This window comes from Mauremys mutica, chromosome 19 (assembly GCF_020497125.1).
Source record: "Mauremys mutica isolate MM-2020 ecotype Southern chromosome 19, ASM2049712v1, whole genome shotgun sequence".
NCBI classification, from domain to species: Eukaryota; Metazoa; Chordata; order Testudines; family Geoemydidae; genus Mauremys; species Mauremys mutica.
In genome coordinates, this window is record NC_059090.1 from 9798531 (window position 1) to 9821852 (window position 23322).

Consider the following 23322-nt stretch of genomic DNA (forward strand, 5'->3'; position numbering starts at 1 on the left):
GTATAAGAAAGCTGGTAATGTTTATTCTGTAGAATACAAGGCACAGTTTAAAAGATTGCTTGAGTTTTTACTATCATATTTGTATTACAGGAGGGCCTACAGGCCCTGATTAAGGCAGACCCTGGAAGAGTTTATAATCTAATTAGAGTAGAAACAATATAAGTATCCTTGGTATATCTCCTTTTGAAGCATTTCAAAGAAAGCCAGTAAGGAAGCTCTCTAGAACCTGTGTCTATCTTTAGCAGTTTAGCTGAACATATGAAGATGGTCCAATTCTAATGCTGGTTTTGACACTAGCATATGCTTTGGCCTTTAGCAAGTCATTGCCCCACCCCGTGCCTCAGTTTACCCATCTGTAAAATAGAGATTAAATAATATTTACCTCTGCAGGGCTTTCTGAGGGTTAATTGCTGTTGCTTAAGAGATTTGAAGATGTTGAGTGCTGGGTATAATTATACTCCTTGATTTAAAAGGGGAGGACTATTGCCCTTCAGGGCACATTGCAAGACACATCTACTTACATGGGCTGCTGAGGAGGAGGACCTTGGGGAGAAATCAGATGTGTGTGGGGGAGAAAGGAGTTGGTTTTTGATGCATGATCTAATTTTGTTTTCATAATTTATAGTAGGGTAGCACAGGGCAGCTGTCCCTGAGGTATGTCTACACTGCAATTAAAAACCTGGGCCATGTCAGCCGACTTGGGCTTGCAGGGCTCAAGCTAAGGGGCTGTTTAGTTGTGGTGCAGACGTTCGGGCTTGGTTGGGACTCTCCCACCTCACAAGGCCCTAAGGCCCAAACATCTACACCACAGTTAAACAGCCCCTTAACCCGAGTCCTGTGAGCCTGAGTCAGCGCAGGCCACTGGTGTCTAACAGAAGGGTAGACGCATACTCTTGGGGGAGCAGGTCAGGCCTACTTGTGACAAGCTCTGCTAAGGAGAGTGAGCCAACCCAGATGTACTGTGAGTAGTTAATCATCTAGGTGACTGGGCAGCAGTTAATTAGTTAAGGAACACCTGGACATAATAAAGTTTTAGGAGGTCCCAGCTCAGTCAGGAAGCCAGAACAGAGGAAGCTCCTGAGGAGAGTCTCTCCTCAGGGGAGCTGGGTAGGAAGCTACTCCCAGCAGTGTTTCCCTGGTGAGAGGATGTTCAGGGAGAGGAACAGAACCAGAGAGAAAGTGCTCCCTGGCAAGGGACCAGAGCAGCCCAGGAGAACAAACTGGGCACGCAATCTCCTGAGGAGCAAATAGGGAGTTGGTTAGCATCATGGTCTGGTCTATGCCCAGCTGGTAAGTGACCCCTTTAGTGTGCCATGCCCCAAGAACCCACACAGTTCCCCAGGGCAGGCCTGTGGCCTCCAGGACTGGGCCTTTGGCACCAGCAAATCCAGCTAAGCCAGACTCCTGCAGGGAGGCTTGTACTGTGCCCTTCCAGGTACAATGCTCCTAGTCAGTATTTCCAGCGACACCGGCAGCCTTTTCAAAGCAAGGGGCTGTTTATTAGTCACCGAGCACACAGATTTTTACAGTCCTTCAATTAGTGCAGAGAGGCAGAAATTAAGACAGTGGTCCACAAACGTTTCCTCTCACCTGCCCTTACCAATAATAAAATGTGTCTGGGGCCCCTGAGCTGGGAGCGGAGTTGCAGCCAGGCTGGAGGCCATGGCCGGCAGGTGCCGGCCAGGAGCTGGGGCCCGAGAGTGGGGTTGGAGCAGAGCTGGGGGCAGAGTAGGGCTGAGTGGTGCTCCCTCCTTTCCCTCTTGTGGGAGCTGGCCCAGGCCCCATCACACACACACCCAGATGTTCCTCCATGCCTTCTAGGGGGGCACACCCCCCAGTTTGGGGATGACTGAGTTAAGCCATAGACCTCCCTGGTCAACCAGTGCCATGATGAGCCAGCCAACCTGTGATGAATTCCCCACTTTGTCCCCCAGCTCCTGAGTTCCTCCAAAAAGCTGCCGCCTTCCACTCACCTGACACCCTGTTCTCCAGCTCAGTTCACAAGTCCCACCTGCTGGGGTTTCCCTGCTGTTAGATGTTGATGGTTCAGTCCCTGGGCATCTCTTTGTCTTGCTGGCTGCTCTATTGATTCAGGGAAGGTTTGAGCCAGTTTTTTAATGATCCAGCCCTTCCCCCTCCAGACAGGCAGGTGGCCCCCCACTTCATGCTTCCTGCACTGGTTTAGCAGGAGACAATTTTTTTTTTACAATGTAAAGTACAGAGGGAAACTGAGGCACTTATGGGATTAATAAGTGTTTTAGAAAAGTCCCACTTTCTCACACTCAGCAAAGAGTGATGCACTGTTGGGGAAAGGGTAGCATCCAGCTGAATGCCCAGCAGGCAGGTAATTCAGTCCCCGTGAGAGCTCTGTGGCTACAGGGGCAAGACATTTGATTGATTAATCCAGAGGCAGAGAGTTTCTGGTGGAGTAGCTGACTGATGCTTTCATTTATGTTTTCGTGTTGTCCTTTTCTGTTAAATAAATTAGACCCTCCACACAGGGCACTCTAATACTAGAAAGATCTGCTTGGACTTGCTTATGGCCTGTGTTGGTAGGGGCTAACACTTGACCTTTGGGGGCAGACTGGGGTGACCTCCACACCATTACACAGGGTGTCTAGAGCCTTGGATAGGTGTCCCTTTATGTATACACTTAATTAATATAATTCTTATAATTAGCATTCCCTTAACTCGTCTTTGTTCTACCAGTTTAACCTGTCATGTAAAACATAACCCAATATCCTATTTATGTAGAATCTTTCATCAGATAGGTCTTAACTTGTCTATGCACAGGAATGACTTTGCCAGTCATTAGGCAGGATGGAATGTGGTAGATATTGAACAGTGCACACATTTCAGAGCAAGGAGAGAAAATGAGCAAATGTGTGGTTTATTCTGTTCAGGTTCTTATACTGCATTCATCTGGGGCAGAATGCACCTCCTCAGGTAATTGGACCGAATACCAGTATTTACAAAATAGTTGGGCCTGAGCTGCAGAGTCTGGATACAGATCCAAACTTTACCCCAAACTCAAGGGTGTTTAGAGCCAGGGTGTTTTAATTCAGGACAATCTCTAGGTAACTCCTGTACCCTTGCAGAAAATCCAGTGGGACTTTTTAATTGACCTCAGATTTACATTGAATCCAAAAGACTATACCCTCCTGCAACTGAATGGTGCCCCTTAACAGTACCCTGGAGCATTGGTTCAATACTGACTCAGAGAGAAAACTGCCACTTACTGAATCTTCAACACTGCCTCCTGCATCACCTGAGTTCTCCTTAGATGTCTCTCTTCAAGTCTAGACAAGACTTTACTCTGCTTAGTTTACAAGATACAATGAGATCACAAGGCTGCCACAATATTGTGTCGGCAGCCTTTGATTTAGGGAGCTCAAACTGATAGAGCTAATTGTATATCAGCTTTAATAGAACTCTTGCAGGAAGTATAAACACACCAAGACAAAACATCTCCCAGTTCAGAACAATGAGAGCCATAGAAACCTTTTCTTATACACATCTAGATATGTAAACATTGCTGTGCCTTAGCACCATAGGATCCGTAGAATGTGCTCATACTTAGAGAGAGTGTGTTTTGGAGCATAAAATCGTTCAAGATAAAGATATCAATATGGAAGACTAAACACTGGACAGTTTCACTAACACTTTCAGTACCTCTCAAACTAGTGTGTATAATGATCATTAATGCCAACGAAGCATTGCTCGCATGCTTCGAGGGGAGAACAGAATCTTTTGATCTGAGGAATGAGATTTTTTTTCCCCTACTGATCCTGTTTCATAAAGTATTAATAAAATCAGTCTCAGATTTTCAAAAGTGACTAGTAATTTTGACTGCCTCCATTTTTGAGTGTTCAACTTAAGTTGCATTAAAGGAGCTTCATTTTTAGAAAGGGTTGAGGACTACTGAGAGAAACTCAGATCCCTTTAACATGCCTCAGGTTAGGCCCCAGAATCACTGGTCACTTTTAAAACTCTTGGCTTAGTTATGTACCAGCATCCTACAAGGGATATTAGCAGAATCTGAACCTATTTCCTTTAGTACTGCAGTACAGACCTCTACCACCTGAGCTTAAGCAGTGGTTTTCAAACTGGGGTATGTGTACCCCTATGGATACTCAAACTCTTGTCAGGGAGTATGTGAGAAAAATCTTGTAATGGTGAACAATACATTATGTTATCCCTTACAGATTTCTTTTTTGTTTTGTTTTTTCCTGTTTTCATGGGTATATTATGACCCTATCTCAGTTTAGGGTACATGGCAGGCAATGTTATTTAGCCAGGGATACACAGCCAAAAAAGTTTGAAAACCACAGAGCTAAAGGAATAACTTCATTAGCTAATAGCATTGGTAGGTGGTTGTTCTTTTTTGGGCCAACCACCAGAGGGTGACATGACATGCATTCTGCCATTGTGTAACGAGTACAGTTTGTTTAAGAAGAAGTCAGAGTTGTTACCATTTCTTTTTTGGAACAGTGGGACAGATCTATATCATGGAACTGGATCTGCAGCTAGTGTAAATTGGAATAGCTCTGTTGACATTAGTGGAGCTATGCTGATTTACACTAGATGAAGATCTGGTCCAGGGACTTCACTATCATTGCATCAGGAATAGATTTGGCCCTGCCTGCCTGTCACTCACTCTAAAATAAAGTGAGCAATTAAAAAAAAAAGACAAAAGGAAATAGCAGTTTCCCATAGAAAATATCGTGGAATAATTAAGATAATTAATAATTAAGTTTACAGCCAAGGAAATGAGCTATATAATAACCACATTGTTGCTGGGGTTATGACTTGAGGCACAATAGAGGATGTCTAGTGTGATAGTACTACAGAAGGTACCTTTCTCCATCTATCATGGACTTGTCTCAGAATGAATTTCTTGGGGCGTAAGGGATGGGAAGCATTGCTGAAGAGCGTGTGAAAGCAGCAGGTGTTCCTGCCTGCTCTTCATTGAGTATCCTCTGGAGAATTTGTCAAGATAATTGAAACCAGAGGAGCAGCAGCTTTGTTTTGGAGAAATCCAAGAGTGTTTAAACTTAAGGACTGGATGCTGCACTGGAGAAACAATGAACGTATTAGAGCAAGGAGAGATAGTGTAGAATGGGAAATATATATTTTATAATGTTATTGTTTATTATTATTTGCATTGCTGTAGCACCTAAAGGCCCTAGTCAGGGATCAGCTTCGCTGGGCACTATGCACATGCAGAATGGTAAGATAGTCCCTGCCACCAAGAATTTACAATCTGAGGCCTTGTCTACATGGGAAAAAAATTCTGTCATTGTTATTGCGGAATAAGCTGTTCTGCAAAGCTATTGAGAAATAGAATATTCCACATGGTCAATTTTCCTATATAGACAAGGCCTAAGTATATGAATGTGTTTGTATATTTATTTAGAGCCTGATTGTATTACCCTCACTCATGAAAGTACTTCTGGGGCTACTGACATAAGTAAACGCTCAGACCATTATTTATTAGGGTTACATTTGGATCCAGATTTTAAACTCCCCAAAGTTCAGGAGTGCTCTGATCTAGGCTATTGTGTTGGACTGATTCCAAAGACAGAGCAATAAAACTGTTCACGTACTCAAAGGCCAGCTGCAGTACTTTAATTCTCCTGTATCTTAGTTTCCTCATCTGTAGAGCAGGGCTAATGATACTGACCTCCATTATAAAGTGTTCTGAGATCTACTGATGACAAGAGCTACATAAGAGGTATTATTATTATTTTATTAATAACACTAATGTCTATTTGGTCACTGAGACATTAATTCCTGTGTGATCTCTGGCTGAAAGGATTGGAGAGTGCATTTAATTCATCAGGGACTACATTGTATTTTTTTCTATTAATTCAATAATCATTTACAAGGCCAAAGCCCAATTAAACAGGAGAAGGAGCTGTAAAAAAACCACTCCTGCACAAATAAGGTGGCACATACAGCAAACTGAGGAGATTCTTAACAAAAATTCTACAGCACTTGAAAATAAAGACTAAAACCCCTTGGGCTAATGCTATGGTAAACAGACGTGGTTTGGCCCCTTGCTGAGGAATAGAAGGAGACCAACTCAGGCGCCACAGGGAATTACAGCCTCACATGCACTCTCTTCAGGGGAATTATGCATAAAGCACCAAATAGACAAAAATAGTTCCTGACCTCTGCAGTGATAGCAGGTCAACGCTGAGATACAAATGAGTCAGAAGGAGAGACCGAAAGGTTCAATCTGGTTCCCCTGTCCCACAATATACACACTTGCACTACCTCTTCCCACCCACTGTCCAAAATAATCTTCCACTGACTCATATTATAAACATTCAGGAACTGTAGGGGGCAGCATTGAGCTACCCAGATCCCCCATGATAACACTTGTACCTTTCTCTCTCCAGTTTACTTTTGGCACAAGAGAGAACTAGCCACTAGGCACAATCAAAAGGCAATTTTCATTTTCTTCTCGACTGTTTACCTGTAATTTCCGAGGCCATTTCCCCAGGCCCCTGACTCTCAGACTCACTGTCACATCCAAATGAATACTTGGAAGACAAAGAGGCTCCAGCCAGCCAGAAGAATATGAGTCAGGGAGACCTCTTCTCTTTACTTGGATGAGCTATTTTTGCATCAAACATAATTTAAAAGCAGCAGGATAGAGGGAAGGGTTTATGAGTGGACAACACTGAAGCATAGAAATTATACCTAAGAAGGACCCACCTGCCTAGACTGAATGAATGAATGAGCTAGTGCACCTCTGTCTGCTCATTTGGCCTTATTTCACATGCTGTATGCCCAGATATAGCATACCTTCCACCAGGCCTAGCCTTGGAGGTGTTACAGTTTTTTCTACATTTCAATGGAGCAAAAGGGGAAGATCTGTATTAAAACAAAATAGTTGCCAACTGTTGCGATATTATCAAGAGTCTCGTGATATTTGGTATTTAACTTAAAGCTTCCGGCCCTGGGACGAGTAATTACGTGAGAATCTGAGCTCTCTTTTTATTAAGCCCTCATGGTTTCAGAAAGCTTGAAAATATGCCCTAAATTCTCATAAACCAGAAGGCAAATAAAAAGAACTCACTGTATATATATTTTAAAATATCATGATTTTAAGGACAAAGTCATGATTGGGGAGGGGAGGGGAGGGAAGCTGACTCTTGAATGTTTAGCATTGGCAGTACTGATAAAGTGGCATTTTCCCAAATGCTTTATTCCTCCCTTTTAAAAAGCAAAATACAAAGCCTGCCTCCCAACTCAGTTACTAAAGCCCAAAAGTTAAAATACCAAGAAGCCAAGAACTATCCGTTTCTCTGCACACAGCTTGCACTGGTTTACCTTAAGGATTGATTTAGTTAAACTGTCACAAAAGGTTGCGCGAACACATTTATTTCAGTGTTTGTGATCTCTGACAATTCAAATTTTCCTATGCTGCCTTTTAATTCAAAGACCATCAATGGTCTGCTAGTTCCATCTGCTGGTTGCAGTTTGTCACTGCAAGGGGAACAATGCAGCCACACTAGACAATTATTGCTGCAGCGTATTCATAGACTCTAGGACTGGAAGGGACCTCGAGAGGTCATCGAGTCCAGTCCCCTGCCCTCATGGCAGGACCAAATACTGTCTAGACCATCTCTGATAGACATTTATCTAACCTACTCTTAAATATCTCCAGAGATGGAGATTCCACAACCTCCCTAGGCAATTTATTCCAGTGTTTAACCACCCTATTTGTTACTTGAAGATTCACCCATAATGCATGTGTTGCACTCGTGTTTTTCTTGAGCAGCTCTGGGATGTGACTGATGGTCAGCTTTCTATGATTATGGCATGGATGTGCACAGTGACTGCTGCAGAAATGCTCTGTTATTCCAGAGCATGTGCACGATGCTGTAGCTGTTGAAACTCCTGGTATTGGTGTGACACAGTGATGCAAGGTATCTAGGAAGTGATAGTTCACTTAGGACCAGGTACATCTAATACTGTATTAAATCACTAAATGCAGTGCAGCAGTGGCAGGATTTTTGTAAACTGTGGAATGAGGTGTGTCTAAAGTCAGAATCTGGCATAATGTACTGTCCTGATGTCATGATCTAATTCCTGGCAAAGTGTATCCTAACATAAGAGCCTGTGAGTGCATCTGCTCACCTCTGCTATTCTCTCTCCCTGTGGCTCTTAACCTTAATTGAGTCCAATTGATAGAGGATATGGAGTTTCTTGTCATCAGCTCTCTTAAAGTGCTATAATGTTTAATATCAAGGTCATTACAAAGGGTAGAAAAGATTAGTTAAATTGATCAGTCAGTATAGATTAGTGGGAAAGCTAAAGTACCTTTTAAGGGTAAACAGGGGAGGAATAGACCTTGTTAATGAATGATTTGCAATGCAGTTAGGTGACCTGCTAACTAAATTCCTCCTGCGGTTACAAATGTTACAAGATTCTCCTTCATTTCCTGCCCTACACTGTGGTGAAATATTGCTGTGTGCTGTCAAACAGCTCTTGCGTCCCACACCAGAGATGGCTGGATTTCTGTGGAAGATGAAGTGATCTCTATAAATCCTTTACTACCCACACAGTGTTGTAAAGCTTAACTAGTTGATTTGTGGAAAAGGTTCTGAGCTCCTTAGATGAAAGAATTGCAAAATATGTCATTTGAGCAAAAATAGGTTATCTATGGGTGAAGCTGGGATGCAGAGGGAAACTAACAATAAGCAATTCAGATAGAATTTCCCCTGAGGAGTGCAGAGCAAACTGGCCATAGAAATAGAATTAAACAGGGTACGACAATTTAAGGGGTCCCCAGGCATGTGCAGCATGAGGAAAAAGTGAGCAGAGAGATGCAATCTAGATTTTGCAGAGTCAAAATGATGGGTTGGCATATCCTCACTGTCTACATGCAGCTCTGGCTGTTGCACTGGGTTTGCTTATGGTCACATTCTTTGTTAGGCTAGAGGAGAAGAGCTGTAGACTTGTATATACGACCTTTCTGAGATGCTGAATTCTTCAGTGCCTGCCAGCACACTGTATCCCAATAGGAACACTCTCCTGATGCCCTCTGGCCTGACCCTGTTACACAACATTTACACTAAAAACTGGATTAACAGTAAGAGTCAATTTCCTTATATATTCCCAGAGAAGAACTACATTAAAATGTAGATAAGGTTGAGACTACTACCACATATCAGTAATTTAGGTTAAAATACTGTCATGAGCTAGGTGAAACTGTGTTATGGGTTGAGTTAAAACCTTGTTAAAACTGATGTGTGAATGCACCCTTCACTTAAGATAGTTGTAAGAAACACTGTATCTGTCTACACCCTCCAAGGACAAGCACTGGCACAAGAGGTGAATTAGTAGAAAAACTAGAGGTTTATTTTAATACAATACATTATTACAAAATAACCATTTCTCCACCACATATAATTACCAAGTGTTGTAATTGACCAAGAGGAACAGTGCGGTCCTCATCAGGAGGAGGCACTTCCTCTACTGGGCAGTGGCTTAGACAGGGCTAACAAAGTCCCTACAAATCAGGCAGAGCCTAGGCTAATCCAGAGCATAGCTCCAAACAGCCTCTGTGCATTTCATAGTCAGACCACAGAAGGTCTAGGTGGAACTAGAACTGTCTGCTGTGATCTCATTAGACTCTATGGGTGTGTGCCTTATCACGTGTGATGCCAACACCCAACTAGGGATCAGGAGGGTGATGTAATCAGTACTGTTTGGGTCTCCCCATGTTTGTTTTAGACTCAGTATTTAGTCTGGCCTAACCTCTCTCCCTCTCTGTCTATTGTATTTGGACCAAGGATGGTAGCACTTCAGATAGGCTGACCAGCTAGCAAGTGTGAAAAATCAGGATGGAGGTGGGAGGTAATAGGCACCTATATAAGACCAAGCCCTGAATATCGGGACTGGCCCTATAAAATTGGGACAGCTGGTCATCCTAACTTAAGAGGGCCTTTAAATAAAGAGCAACAAGGAAAAAGTCCCCTTGTGCTTTAATTAAATGGGGCTCCATGCTTCTCTTTTCTTGGGGTGAAGTCAGTGGGGATCCCCCATGCCAGAATAGTTTAGTCACTGCTAGTCAGTGCCTAAAGCTGTGACTAAATCAGAACCATCTGCTATCTTGCAGCCCATCGGCCTTCCACTCACATTTTTTCTGCGCTCATAAAGGTGTGCACTCCTATCCTGACAAATATAGTCTGCTGAAACACAGACCACATGTATCAGCCTAGGAAGACTCAGTCTAAGGTATAAAATGGTGAGTTCAGCTGGTATTTGTTCTGTGATGGCCTGATGAAGTGGGGGCAATTACAACATATCAGAAGAGGAAGAGGATGCAGGTTCTTCTTTCAGTGCAGACCCTGCCAAGAAAGAGACAGGTTCAGTAAAAGTCATCACCACCTTCTCCTGGATGGGTCTTCCTGCCCAGCACCTCCCCAGGAGGAACAGCTCTGAGCTGAGCTGTACTTCAGCTGACTTTGCCATAGTCACACCCAGAACTTTAGGGAGTAACCCAGGACATTCACCCCAGATCTTATCTCCATGATGAGGGCATCCACCCAGCCACACAATGAAACATTAACACCTGTTAAGATTTTATGGCCCCCATCTGTTGATTTAACCAACCATAAGCCACATCTGCAACCCCATTTCAACTCTCTCTTGTTGCTCTCCACAGCTCTGTTATTTTAACAGCATCTTTCTCATGCCTTGTGTGAAATAGGGAGGGCCAAATTCACCACTGGGTCAAATGGTGTGACTTCATCAACTTCCAATGGTTCATCTAACTTAGATAGGGGAGGCCACTTACATTTCACTGAGAGCCCATCACATTGTTCTGCAGATTGCTCATGGAGGAAGGGGAAGCCTCTTCTTTTTCCTGTGATATTGCCCAGTCCAAACCAGATGAAACAATTATTCCTTCAGGGATTACCCCACAACGGCATCAGTGATAAAGACTAATCTCTGTTTGTGCAACAGTAACCATGATCCAATTGGTCTCAATATGTTTTACACCATGCTTAGTGAAGCATTCCCAACTCTTTGGAAATCAGAGTAAGTTTGTGTTAAAAGTAGGACTGTTGATTAATCGCAGTTAATTCACAAAAATTAATTGCGATTAATCACAGTTTTAATCGCACTGTTAAACAAGAGAATACCAGTTGAAATTTATTAAATATTTTGGATGTTTTTCTACATTTTCATATATATTCTGTGTTGTAATTGAAATAAAAATGTATGATATATTTTATTATAAATATTTGCACTGTAAAAATGATAAACAGAAGAAATAGTATTTTTCAGGTCACCTCATAAAGTACTGTAGTGAAATCTCTTTGTCATGAAAGTATATTTTTTAAATGTAGGTTTTTTTTGTTTGTTACATAACTGCACTCAAAAACAAAACAATGTAAAACTTCAGAGCCTACAAGTCCACTCGGTCCTACTTCTTGTTCAGCTAATTGCTAAGACAAACAAGTTTATTCACGTTTACAGGAGATAATGCTGTCCTCTTCTTATTTACAGTGTTACCAGAAAGTAAGAACAGGCATTTGCATGGCACTTTTTTAGGTATTTACATGCCAGATATGCTAAACATCCGTATGTCCCTTCATGCTTCAGGCATCATTCCAGGGGACATGCTTCCATGCTGATGATGCTCGTTAAAAAATGTGTTAATTAAATTTGTGACTGAACTCTTTGGGGGAGAATTGTATGTCCCCTGCTCTGTTTTATCTACATTCTGCCATATATTTCATGTTATAGCAATGTCGGATGATGACCCAGCACATGTTGTTCATTTTAAGAACACTTTCACTGCAGATTTGACAAAATGCAAAGAAGGTACCAATGTGAGATTTCTAAAGATAGCTACAGCACTCAACCCAAGGTTTAAGAATCTGAAGTGCCTTCCAAAATCTGAGAGGGACGGGGAGTGGCGCATGCTTTCAGAAGTCTTAAAAGAGCAACACTCCAGTGTGGAAACTACAGAACCCGAACCATCAAAAAAGAATCAACCATCTGCTGGTGGCACCTGACTCGGACAATGAAAATGAACATGCGTCGGTCTGCACTGCTTTGGATTGTTATCGAGCAGAACCCATCATCAGGATGGACGCATATCCCCTAGAATGGTGGTTGAATCACGAAGGGACATATGAAACTTTGGCGCATCTGGCATGTAAATATCTTGCGATGTCAGCTACAACAATGCCATGAGAACGCCTTCAGGTGACAATGTAAACAAAAAGCAAGCAGCAGCATCTCCTGCAAATGTAAACAAACTTGTTTGAGCAATTGGCTGAACGAGAAGTAGGACTGAGCGGACTTGCAGGCTCTAAAATTTTACATTGGTTTATTTTTGAATGCAGGTTTTTTGTACATACTGTAATTCTACATGTGTAAGTACAACTTTCATGATAAAGAGATTGGATTACAGTACTTGTATTAGGTAAACTGAAAAATACTATTTTGTTTTTTTACAGTGCAAATACTTGTAATAAAAATAAATGTAAAGTAAGCACTGTACACTTTTTATTCTGTGTTGTAATTGAAATCAATATATTTGAAAATGTAGAAAACATCCAAAAATATTTAAATAAATGGTATTCTGTTATTGTTTAACAGTTTGATTAATCATGCGATTAGTTTGATTAATCACGATTAATTTTTTTAATCGCTTGACAGCACTAGTTAAAAGGTATCCTAGAAAGATCAGTAAGTGTAGGGCCAGTGACTCATGAATTACCCCAGATTTCAATGGGTATTCTTTTAAAACACCCAAGAATAAGTTCTTTCGGCAAGTCACCTCTTGGCCTGTAGGATGCATGGTAGATGGAGCAAAGGATTTAACCCCCACTCAATCTCTCGACTCTGTGGATCATTAGACATAAGGTCTGAGATTTGCAAATTCATCTAGGAGATCTGGGTGCTCAATACCCATTAAAATTTAATTTCTGGAATAGCTGTTAATTTGAATGGAAATTGACAGTCCAGATCCATTAGGCAGCTGTGAAAAACAACCTGGATTGCAGTGTTGCAATGTTATCATGTTATTCTAAGGTGATATGGGTGGGGGTTTTAAAAGCACTCAGTGCTGGCCTAGCTCTGCTCCCACTGAAGCCAATGGGAGTTTTGCCATTGACTCCAGTCATAGCGGAGTTAGCGCAAACACTGACTGCTTTTGAAAACCTCACTCTAAAGGCACATGACCATCGCTCTTAAGTGATTGGATCACTGAGGGAATAAGCAAAGAGCTAATGGAAATTCTTCATATCAAAGGGCTTTCTAACTTCAGAGCTGAAGGTCATGGGTTCTAGTCTCTGTTCAGTGTTATGTGGATTTGATAATCACTAGAGCCAACCAATCCAAAGAAGGAAGTGTCTAGCTGCTCTCCTATATATATATATACATTATATATACACACACACACACACACTTGTTGTATAATCTCTATACATGAACACACATACATATGTACAAATACCTCCTGCCCTCTGCAGTCTCAGGTAAAAGAGGAATGAATTGTTACTTACAGACACGGGAGTCCTCATTTCCGCATATTTGAATTTCCTCTGTTTGTAATAATCCCGTCGTGGGAGAAAGTGCAGCAGGAGCAGATCACACACTATAGATGCCTTAAATCAGACAAAGTATGACACAGAGGCCAAACCATGGTTAGGGCAGAACCTAAAGTATTAGATCCTCTAAACCAGGAATCTGCACCAATCTCCCAAGTCTACATCATTCATTCCAAAATATCCCAAAGCACCTTGCAAACAGCAGTCACTTCATCCACTTTGGACATGGAACATGGCAGCTGTTTAATAGTGCACAGTCACGCTGCACCTTAGTTTAGGACAGAAGTGATACATGCAGGATTCAAGCCAGGGGACTTAAGTAGGCAGAAAGTAATTACTTAAACTGTAATTTGGCTAACACCCTAAGTTTAACACCCTTCCTGTTGCAAAAGGTGCCATGCAGTCTTTAATGGCCACAAGCAGCCAGGATCCCAATGTGGTATCTGACCTCAAAAGACAGAACCTCACCGCTGAAAACACATGCTGGGGTATTGGTTTGGTACATATACAGAAGGAAGACCTCTACCTATCAGCCAAAATATTTGCTCTGGTGTTTCTTTTGGAGGTCACCCATGAAAATATTGACCAGGCCTGACTTTCCTTAGCTTGACTGGGTCCAGCAAGATGGCAGCCCAAGCTGATATGCAAACTGTCTAACATCAGTCCTCATTGCGCCATGGTTTGTTCATATCTAGGGGATCTGGATATAGATGAGCTCTGCAAGGAAATATCTTCTCTATTCATTTTCCACATTTCCACATTTACAGGGCCAGGCAGATGCCTATGTGGAGCTGGTATTTTGCTATAGCTCAGAGTCACTTTCACTTCAGTGCCATATGCAAGCAGAATAATTTGCATGTTCACATGCAGGCTGGACATAGCAATACTCACCACTCCAAATATACCAATTCCAGAACCTATCGTGGTCATCGTTGGGATGATGTCAAATTTACCTGCCTGAATAAAATCAGAGAAAATAGGCAGGATCTCTTAATAAAGCAGAGGAATCCTGCAGGGGGAAGGAACTGGTAGGGCTAGAGATGACCCTGCTCAGGAACCTTGCGTGGCTACCACTAAAAGAGTTCAGTCCCTCTCAAAGTTCTGCAGGAGCTGTGGACACCCTTCTAGAGAAGGAGATGGGGTGACTGGGCATTTTAGATATCAAGCCATTACTTTCTTTTTTCTTTTGTGAACTGAATATTCCTGAAGACACTGGGATTTCCATCCATGCAACTGCAGTTCTCTATTTAGGCAAAGAACAGGAAAAGGATGGGCAGTTCCAGTGACTTTCCTTATGCTCCTCCTGCAATGCTCCTCAATTACTCATGACCCAAAGAGACCAGTTTCTAGTGGCATGGGGCAAGTCTGTCTCCACACCCATGCTTGATGTCTGTGCTGAGACTGTCAACCAGAGTGCCATCTATACTAATGTAGGGGTGATTCTGGGATGTGGGCACCAGGAAAAGACAGAGACCATCAGCTCACAATGGTTATTTTCTGATTGACCAAACCATTAGATTTGATGACTGTGACCTATTATCTTTAAACACCATCCTTCGGAGATGGCTTGCAGTGCTCAATGGCCATTGTGGAAAGTGTAAATAGCTGGTGTAAATAGCTGTACAGAGAGAACCATTTGCAAAACCAGGAACTATGCTACATATTCCCGATTGCCATCTACTGGCAGTTTATCTACTAACTTGCATTGAGTGAGAGAGAGAGAGAGTGCTCTGTCACAGCAGGAAGCACCTAGGACTCCAACAGAAATCATATCCATCCCTACAAAGTCTGCTGAAACAATTCAACCCTCTGCTTCAGTAAATGAACTTCAGGGATATATGGAAATGGCATACGCACCATCCTGACTCTCATTCAACCTTCATTCTAAGACCCTGAGATGCATTAGGTTCAGATACTGAAGTGGATTATAACACAACACATGAACTGGCAATGAAATTAAAAGCTAGGCTCATGAGAAATCTGTGAATTAAATTTAAAATGAATTCACACAGGATGTTACCTTTCCATTCACCAGGATATCAAACCGGATTCCAAACACCTTGTACAAAGTCCTGTAGTCAGTTCCGTTATCTCTGTAGTATTTGGCATACCTTTCCAATCAGACAGATAATATGTTAAATGGCCTTTCATGGTCTTTAGAAAACAAAGATAAACCAAACTAATATAAACCACTTAGAAAATTGAGAAACTAGAACTTTTGTGACTGAGTGGACAGAGGAAGGGACTGGGACTTGGGAGACTCTTGCCCTGCTGGATAACCTAGGGCAAGTCACTTTCCTGCTTGATGCCTCAATTTCCCCATCTGGAAAATGGGGCTAATAATAGTCACATCCTTTGTAAAGTGCTTTGAGGATCAGAGCAGAGGAAAAGTGCTAAATAACAGCTTGTTAGTTAGTATTAATTTTACCCTGAAGCTGACCTCTTCCAAATCAAAGTCAGTGAATGAACTGAAAATATTCAGCTGAAGCTTTCACGACTGGCTAAGATGAGATGAGTTCATTTGCTCCTGTTTGAACATTTGTTGTTTATTGCTACTGGGTGTATTATGTTATTACAAGAAGAATAAGTGTTACGGTGCACAGGGCTCTCATTTTGTTACTATTACGTAAATCTAAAGAAATGAATAACAAACAAATACAAAAAATGGGTTGGTATTTCAATATGTATAGCTAGGCAACCTATGATGAGGCATTCGACTGAGAATCCTGTGCCACTAATGGGTGAATGGATGTAGGGGGTGAATTTCTGTGATCACTGCAGTACCAGTTTAGAGGGTATCTGGCTGGTTTTAGGAAAGTTTGGCCTAACTCACAAATACCTTGTTCTTGACAATACATGTAGTGAATATACTCATGCTCTTACTACATTTGGAATATATTAATAAGGTGACCCACCAACTGCATGTTGTCTTTTTTTGCAGCCCACCCAGCATCCAAGTTTGATGGGGGGAACCCCAAAATCATCGGCTTGGGTACTTCTGCTCCTCCTCGCCCCACTGAGGGAGCACGGACCACTCTCAGCAGCACCTGCTGGCATGGCACCGCCGACTCTGAGGAGTTGGTAGGGTCAGAGAGCAAGCCTACCCTGCAGGAGTGGCTCCTGTCCCAGGGGGTTGGCCCTGCTCTTGGCATTGGAACCCGGCACAGAGGGTCACAGTGCCACTCAGGTTTGGCCTGGCTGCCTACCTCTTCCCTCTCCCCCCGTTATGACAGAAGGGGAGCCAGGTCAAATCGTTGACCCCATGCACTAAGTCACAATGTCACTCACTCAAATTTGGCCCAGCCGCCCTGCCTGTCATGACAGAGAGGCAGTAATGATACTGACTGCCTGTGTTTTAAGATCTAAGAATGCAAAGTGCTATATACGAGCTACGTGTTACTATTAAGTGCAGTGCCAGGTGTAGCACTACACAACTATAGTGACAATTATGGGATCTGCTAACCCATTTCAGCAAAGGAGATACATCGTGTTATGATTATGATGATGTTTTAATTTGGGGCATATGGGTGACCCTGGGAGGGTTTTGCAGTGGCTCAGAGCTAGGAGTGTGGAGTGAGTGCCTGGGTGTGTGAGAAGAGGAAGAGAGAAGGAGGACAACTGATTAAAGGGAGGTGGAGCATTTTCACTTCCTGGTCTAAAGCAAACGGCTGCTCTTTGCACATGCAATGTGACATTTATTTTGGTAGCCGGGAGAATAATCCCTGTTTTTATAGAGTCTGTAATGTGCTTTGAGATCCTCCAGGATGAAAGAAACTATATATGAAGGCTGAACAGAAGATAATAGGGCCATCTTACCTGAAGTTGAAGCCTGGTGAAACATTATTGTCATCATTGTAAAGTCCATGAAACTGGTAAACAGGTTTACAGTATGTCACGGGCCAGTCGAGGTCACAGTCCCAGTCTATGGTGATACCGACAACCCCACCCTATGAGAGACAAGACAAAAGGACAGGAAATAGCCACATCATTATCATGCAGAAATTTGTGCTCTGCTGCATCCTGGTTTTGTTAGCTTTTTAATTTGGAAAGGGATGCTTTTTCCATCTCCATAAAATCACTCTCCACAGCTGGCTCCAAAGATGCTACTAAGGGACCAGAGATCCAGCCATGATACATAGTCCTGCCGATTTATTTCCCACTCTTCACCCAGGACTCTCAGTGTCATAGGATTCCTGCTTGCAATCATCTGGTTCTTTGTATGACACACTTGCCATGCTAGCCTCACCCTCAGTTACTAGTAGAGCCTCCAGTGCCTCTTCTACTATCATGCTGCTCCATTTGGAAAGAGCAGATCAAGAGCTTCATTGGGAAGTCCTCATGTTGGATACAGGAGCCTAGTAATGCTGGCTGTCATGACTGTTGCTGTTTACATGGTATCACTGTAGTGCTCACAAGGTTGCCTCCTCTTTGTTCGGTAACCTGTGTCTAGAAGCATGACCCTGAGCAGCTATGACCCTTTCCACTAAGGATTTGGGCAGCAGGGTTGACGTCACAGCCCAAGCCGGTGGATAGAATGATTACATCCTGTGTTTGGGAGAGAAGGGACTTTTATTTTGTGATTATTAGAGAGAGGCCCAAGCCAAAAGCCTGCATCTGAAAATCCCTAAAATTTGAAGTGCGGGCTGGGCGTGGATCCAAATTTTGCAGCTCATGCACATCTGTAGGGATGCTCCTTCTTGGATTAGAGAGAGATAAACTTGTAACCCCTTAAACAGACAGATCTGGCTGAAAAGATTAATCTCTCAACCATTTACAATGGGCTACCATTGGAAATACAACAACAAATAAAAAAAATGGAAACAGGGAGGTACAGTGTCTTCATGTATGGGACCCATTTCTGCGCATACAGTAAGTAGCATGGATTCTGTGTTTTACTAGCTTTTATAGCCAGCTCAGTGGATCAATAGCTAGTACACAACTGCTGTGGGCTTGGAACTGTCACTCATGAGGCTGGGCCAGTGATGGAGAGAACATATCAGATTCTTGTGGTTAGGAAGGAGAGAGGAAGAGGAGGGGGCACAGATTAGATAGTGCTGGATTCAGGAGGTCATTTTCCATCTAATCAACTGAGCAACATCGACACAGCTCCATAGTAACATGTTTCACCTCTTCCTCTTCCCCGGTGTAAGATGCTAACATGTAGACAGGTGGCTTGTGTGTGAGCCATGCATGTGCACTTGTGGAGGTGGAGAGGGAAATGTTAACAAAAAGCAATAAGGAAGCAAAAAAGCCTGAACCAAAGCAGTGGTGAGTTTCTCAATACAAAAGCCAAACAGGATGAGAAGGGTGGAGACAGAAAAAAAAACCCTCTTTATTTGTTCTAAAACAAACAACATTGTAGCACCTTGTGATCAGCAACATGGCAAATACACATAATCCTTGTTAACATGAGCACGAAATGCTCTGCCTTTCCTGATCTTTTTTTGCAGATTAGACCATATTTCTCTGTAGTCTAAGAGCTTGGCTACACTTGTGAGTTACAGCGCATTAAAGGAGCCCCGGGTGCACTAGCTCACTACCTGTCCACACTGGCAAGACACGTAGAGTGCTCTGATTCCACGGCTAGAATAATGTTTGATGCACCCCCTCTGGAGTGCCCCAGCGTCAGTGTGAACAAGGTGTTGCATTACTGCGCTCTGATCAGCCTCCAGAAATGTGCCATAATCTCCTTAAATCAAGCGGCCACTCTTGTCATTGTTTTGGAATCACTGCAGGCAGGCCGTGCCCTTTGAAAGCTCCATTTCTGACAGCCGGCATGCTTATCTGCTCTGAGACAAAGCAACCATTACTGTGGAATGCTGTGTGTGTGTGTGTGTGTGTGTGTGTGTGTGTCGAAGTGAAGCGGGAGGTCTGCTGCTGTCTGAACTTACAAGACAGCATGCTGACATGCTCTCAGCCCCCCAAAAATCCACTGTCTCTCCCCCCACATACACACAACACACTCCATGTCACACTCCACCCCCCCTTTTGAAAAGCACGTTGCAGCCACTTGCATGCTGGGATAGCTACCACAATGCACTCCTCTCTATGCCGCTGCAAGAGCTGCTAATGTGGTCACGCCAGTGTGCTGGCAGCGTGGACAGACTACAGCGCTTTCCCTACTGCGCTCTCCAAAGGCTGGTTTAACTCAAAGCACTCTACATCTGCAAGTGTAGCCATGCCCTAAGGGTATGTCTGCATTTTGAGCTGGAGAAGACATGTCTGCTAGGTACATAGGGCATCCAGCGCCTTGTGCTGCTCACACCACTATGGCTACATTTTACTTTCAACATGCTAGCTCAGTCAGAGTTAGCATGAGTATGTCTCCCTGAGCTGTAATTTGCTCCTCCAGCTTGAAGTGTAAACAAGCACACCTTGTTGACTCCTATTTGCCAAGTTTAGATTTTGCTGCAAACAAAATATATAAAGTGATTGGTCAGAACTATGGATCAAGGTATAGAGCTGTGCTAATGACGATTTTTCACTTCAGTGGCCAAACAAAAAACAAACAAACAAACAAAATTTCTGGTCAACCTCATATGCCCCCTCATTCTCATGACCAAAGCAAACACCAGTTGAAATCTGTGTACCTTAAGGGCCAGGGCACGAAAATTTTGTCCCGATTCCTTCACAATGTATCCCAGCTCAAACACAGGGCAAAAGGGATCTTTGTTTTTGTGGTAGGAGCATTTTTTCAGATAGCTTGTGGTAATGCCCTCCACCAGGTTGCGTCTGTGAATAAAAAAGAATCTGCATGTCAACTGAATGAAATGTGATAGTTTATGATTAGTTGTGGTATAAAAAGCCAGATTTTCAAATGAGCTCATTACTCACCACCCAGCAGCCAGAGTCTCATAAGAGTTCTGCACCCAACGTGCCAAGTTCTTTTGAAAATCTAGACACTTGTCTCCATGCCTGAGCGGGTACTGAGCTCTTTCGAAAAGCTAGGCCACAGTGAGCATCGTGCTTTAAAATCAGCAACACGAGAGCAAAGAACTTACATTGTTTCAGAAAACTTATAATTTAGAGAAACAGAGACAGAAATAAGGATTGAGACAAGCCTGTTTTCAAAGCAATGGAAGAGTGGGTTTTAGCTATAAATCATTATGGACACAGTGCTCCAGATTGTTTCTGTTGTTTGTTTGTTTATATTGCAGTACAGCCAGGACAGGTCTCATTGTGCTAGGTGATGTACTAACACATACTAAGAGTTCCTGGCCAAAAGGGCATAACGCTCACTTACACTATTGTAAACCAGAGTAACTTCATTCAAGTCAGTTGGAGTTTCTCTAGATTTACATTAGTGTAACTGGTCCCATTTTGACTTTGTAACATGGTTTTGTCATGCAGAAATTAAGATAGTGATGGCAAAATATGACAGAGGGATTTGTTTAGCTGGGTTCTGTGCATTTCACCTAATTACAACTTCGGAATATCTTATTCTCTTTCACCTCTCCTGGGAGTCTTGGGTGAACTGGCAATCCATGGCACTGAGTAATGGACAGACTCTACTGAATACATGCTGCTTCAGAGAGCAGCATGGATTAATGTCAGGTTACTGTGTATTTAACCTCATAAATAGTACAGGGACAGTACAAATCTACAGAAGGGAAATCTGTCATGCCCAGCACAAATGACTTTTGTTCATTTGTTCTGGATCAAATTAGCAACTAGCAACAAATCCTCTTACACTTGTTCGTTTGGTCAGAGAGACAGTTTACAGAGAGGCACTGAGGGAATTATTTCCTAAATCAATTACTGTAATAGAAGCATAAATTGTAATGATGTGAAGGGTCTTTGACAATTTCTATACAATCTAGATTGTCCTGGTGCGTTAGCTGCTCCCACTGTAGTACTTCATTTTATATTTCAGCCTTCAGAAGAATAAAAAGACAGAGAAAGAGGAGAGGTGTGTACCATGACAACTGAGCTCTCCAGTAAATTTCATTGCAATCTCTGCTTCTCTGATTTTAAGATTAAAATTAGACACCATTTACAGCCAAATACAGCTGAATGCTAGCACCAACGCAGCAGGTTTTACATCGCTGAAGTGTTCCTTATAATACTACCTATTTCCTATGTAGGCATTTTTCATCAGTAGATCTCAAAGTGCTTTACAAAGGAGGTCAACATGATTACCCCCATTTTACAGATGGGTAAAGTGAAGCATATAGAAGGCAAAGTGACTTGTCCAAGGTCAGTGGCACAGCTGGGAATAGAACTAGGTCTCCTGAGTCCCGATCAGGTGCTCTAGCCACTAGGGGTATGGCTACACTACAGCTGCATGTGAGCTTCCCAGTCTGGGTAGACAGACTCATGCTAGCTGGGCTTGAGCTACCACGGCAAAAAGAGCAGTGTGGACGTTGCTGCAGAGGCTCGGGCTAGCCACCCAATCTCCTGTGTCTCAGCTCAGGTGGCCTAACTTTATAACGTATGGTTCAGTGTAGCTGCGAATGAGTCTCTGCCAGTACAGCAACGTCTACGCCACTATTTTTAGTGTGCTAGCGTAACACCAGCAGACTCTGGTTGTCAGCGGGTGGGACTGAATGTGGGGCCTCTGGATCTTAGAGCATGAGCCTCTACTGCGTGAGCTAAAAGCCAACTGGCTCTTAGCTAAGGCTGTAGAGCAGACTCATTTTAACTCTCTCTCTCGAAGTGGTCCCAGTGCCACTAGATGGGACAGAACACCACACCCAGAAGGTGTGTGAGTTAGGGCTAGTCTACGCTGGCAGTGCTTTAACGGGGCTTGTGTGGTCGCGGCAGAGCACTGGGGGAGAGTTCTCTCAGCACTCTAAAAAAAAACCCACCTCCACGAAGGGCGTGGTTCCCAGTGCTGGTGCACTGTTTACACTGGCGCTTTACAGCGCTGAAATTTGCTGCACTCTTTGAGGTGTTTTTTCACACCCCTAGCAGCTCTGTAAATTGCCAGTGTAGACAAGCCCTTACACTAGTGCAAATCTGTCTGCCCAGGCTGAGGCTCGCTCCTAGCTACACTAAACCACGTGTTACAAAGTTAGGCCCTGCTCTTGCGAATAAGTTCAGAACTTTACTCACATGAGCGGTCTTATTGTTTGGAGGGTCAGAGTTTTCGGCCCCATTTTGATTAGTGACTCATTTAAGGACCAGTCCTGATTCCTGCTAACTGATTTGTTATTGAATGCTGCAGTCAACCAAATACTGGACTCAGGGACAAAAGATGGTGTTTTCTGCATCAAATGAGCCAAAAGCTATAAGTACAATACTACATCGCTTTACATAGTGGCAGGGATCAAACTCATGAGCGATCAGAAAAAAGAAAGTCATACAGATTTGACACTTGATCTCTTTTAAAAAAAATTTTACTCACCTGGAGACTTTAAACTTGGGAAAGGTGATGCTGTTCTTAATAAATAAGGTAAAATTTTCAGCTTCTAAGAGCAATGGGGGGCTGAAAAATACATGTGTTAACAAGTGCTTGTCTTTCAGTTTGCCAACATCTAAAGTAATTACAATAAAGGGAAGAACAATAGATGCAAAGAAATTATATGGGATAGCATCCAAACGATCACATTCAGGACCCAATGAGAGATTTGGTCTGGTCCTTGCACTTTCTAGATAAAAAGATGAATTCCAAAGTATCCTAGGTAGAAGCACTATAGAGAAGGGGGAATATTTGCCATGCAGACAAACCTTTTCTTGTGCCTGATGAAGGAGCTTCCTTTCATTATATGCTGTGTTGACTTTACTGTGGAGAAGC

General features: G+C 42.9%; 1 protein-coding gene and 1 long non-coding RNA gene across 2 annotated transcripts in view; one reads left to right on the forward strand and one right to left on the reverse strand.

Annotated features, from left to right (window-relative positions):
- LOC123353308 overlaps positions 1–23322 on the forward strand; it is a 73067-nt gene that overhangs the window by 14628 nt on the left and 35117 nt on the right. The gene's annotated exons all lie outside the window — the stretch shown is intronic.
- The window catches only part of P2RX1 (purinergic receptor P2X 1), a 32632-nt gene continuing 18687 nt past the window's right edge, over positions 9378–23322 (reverse strand). The window contains exons 6-13 of the mRNA XM_044994327.1: positions 22933–23013; positions 20177–20318; positions 17403–17533; positions 15607–15697; positions 14478–14543; positions 13542–13643; positions 10817–10885; positions 9378–10367 (exon numbers count right to left, since the gene is read on the reverse strand). Of these exons, the coding sequence (XP_044850262.1) occupies positions 10820–10885; positions 13542–13643; positions 14478–14543; positions 15607–15697; positions 17403–17533; positions 20177–20318; positions 22933–23013 (679 nt within the window). The 3' untranslated portion in view covers positions 9378–10367; positions 10817–10819. The remainder of the gene's footprint in view (positions 10368–10816; positions 10886–13541; positions 13644–14477; positions 14544–15606; positions 15698–17402; positions 17534–20176; positions 20319–22932; positions 23014–23322) is intronic.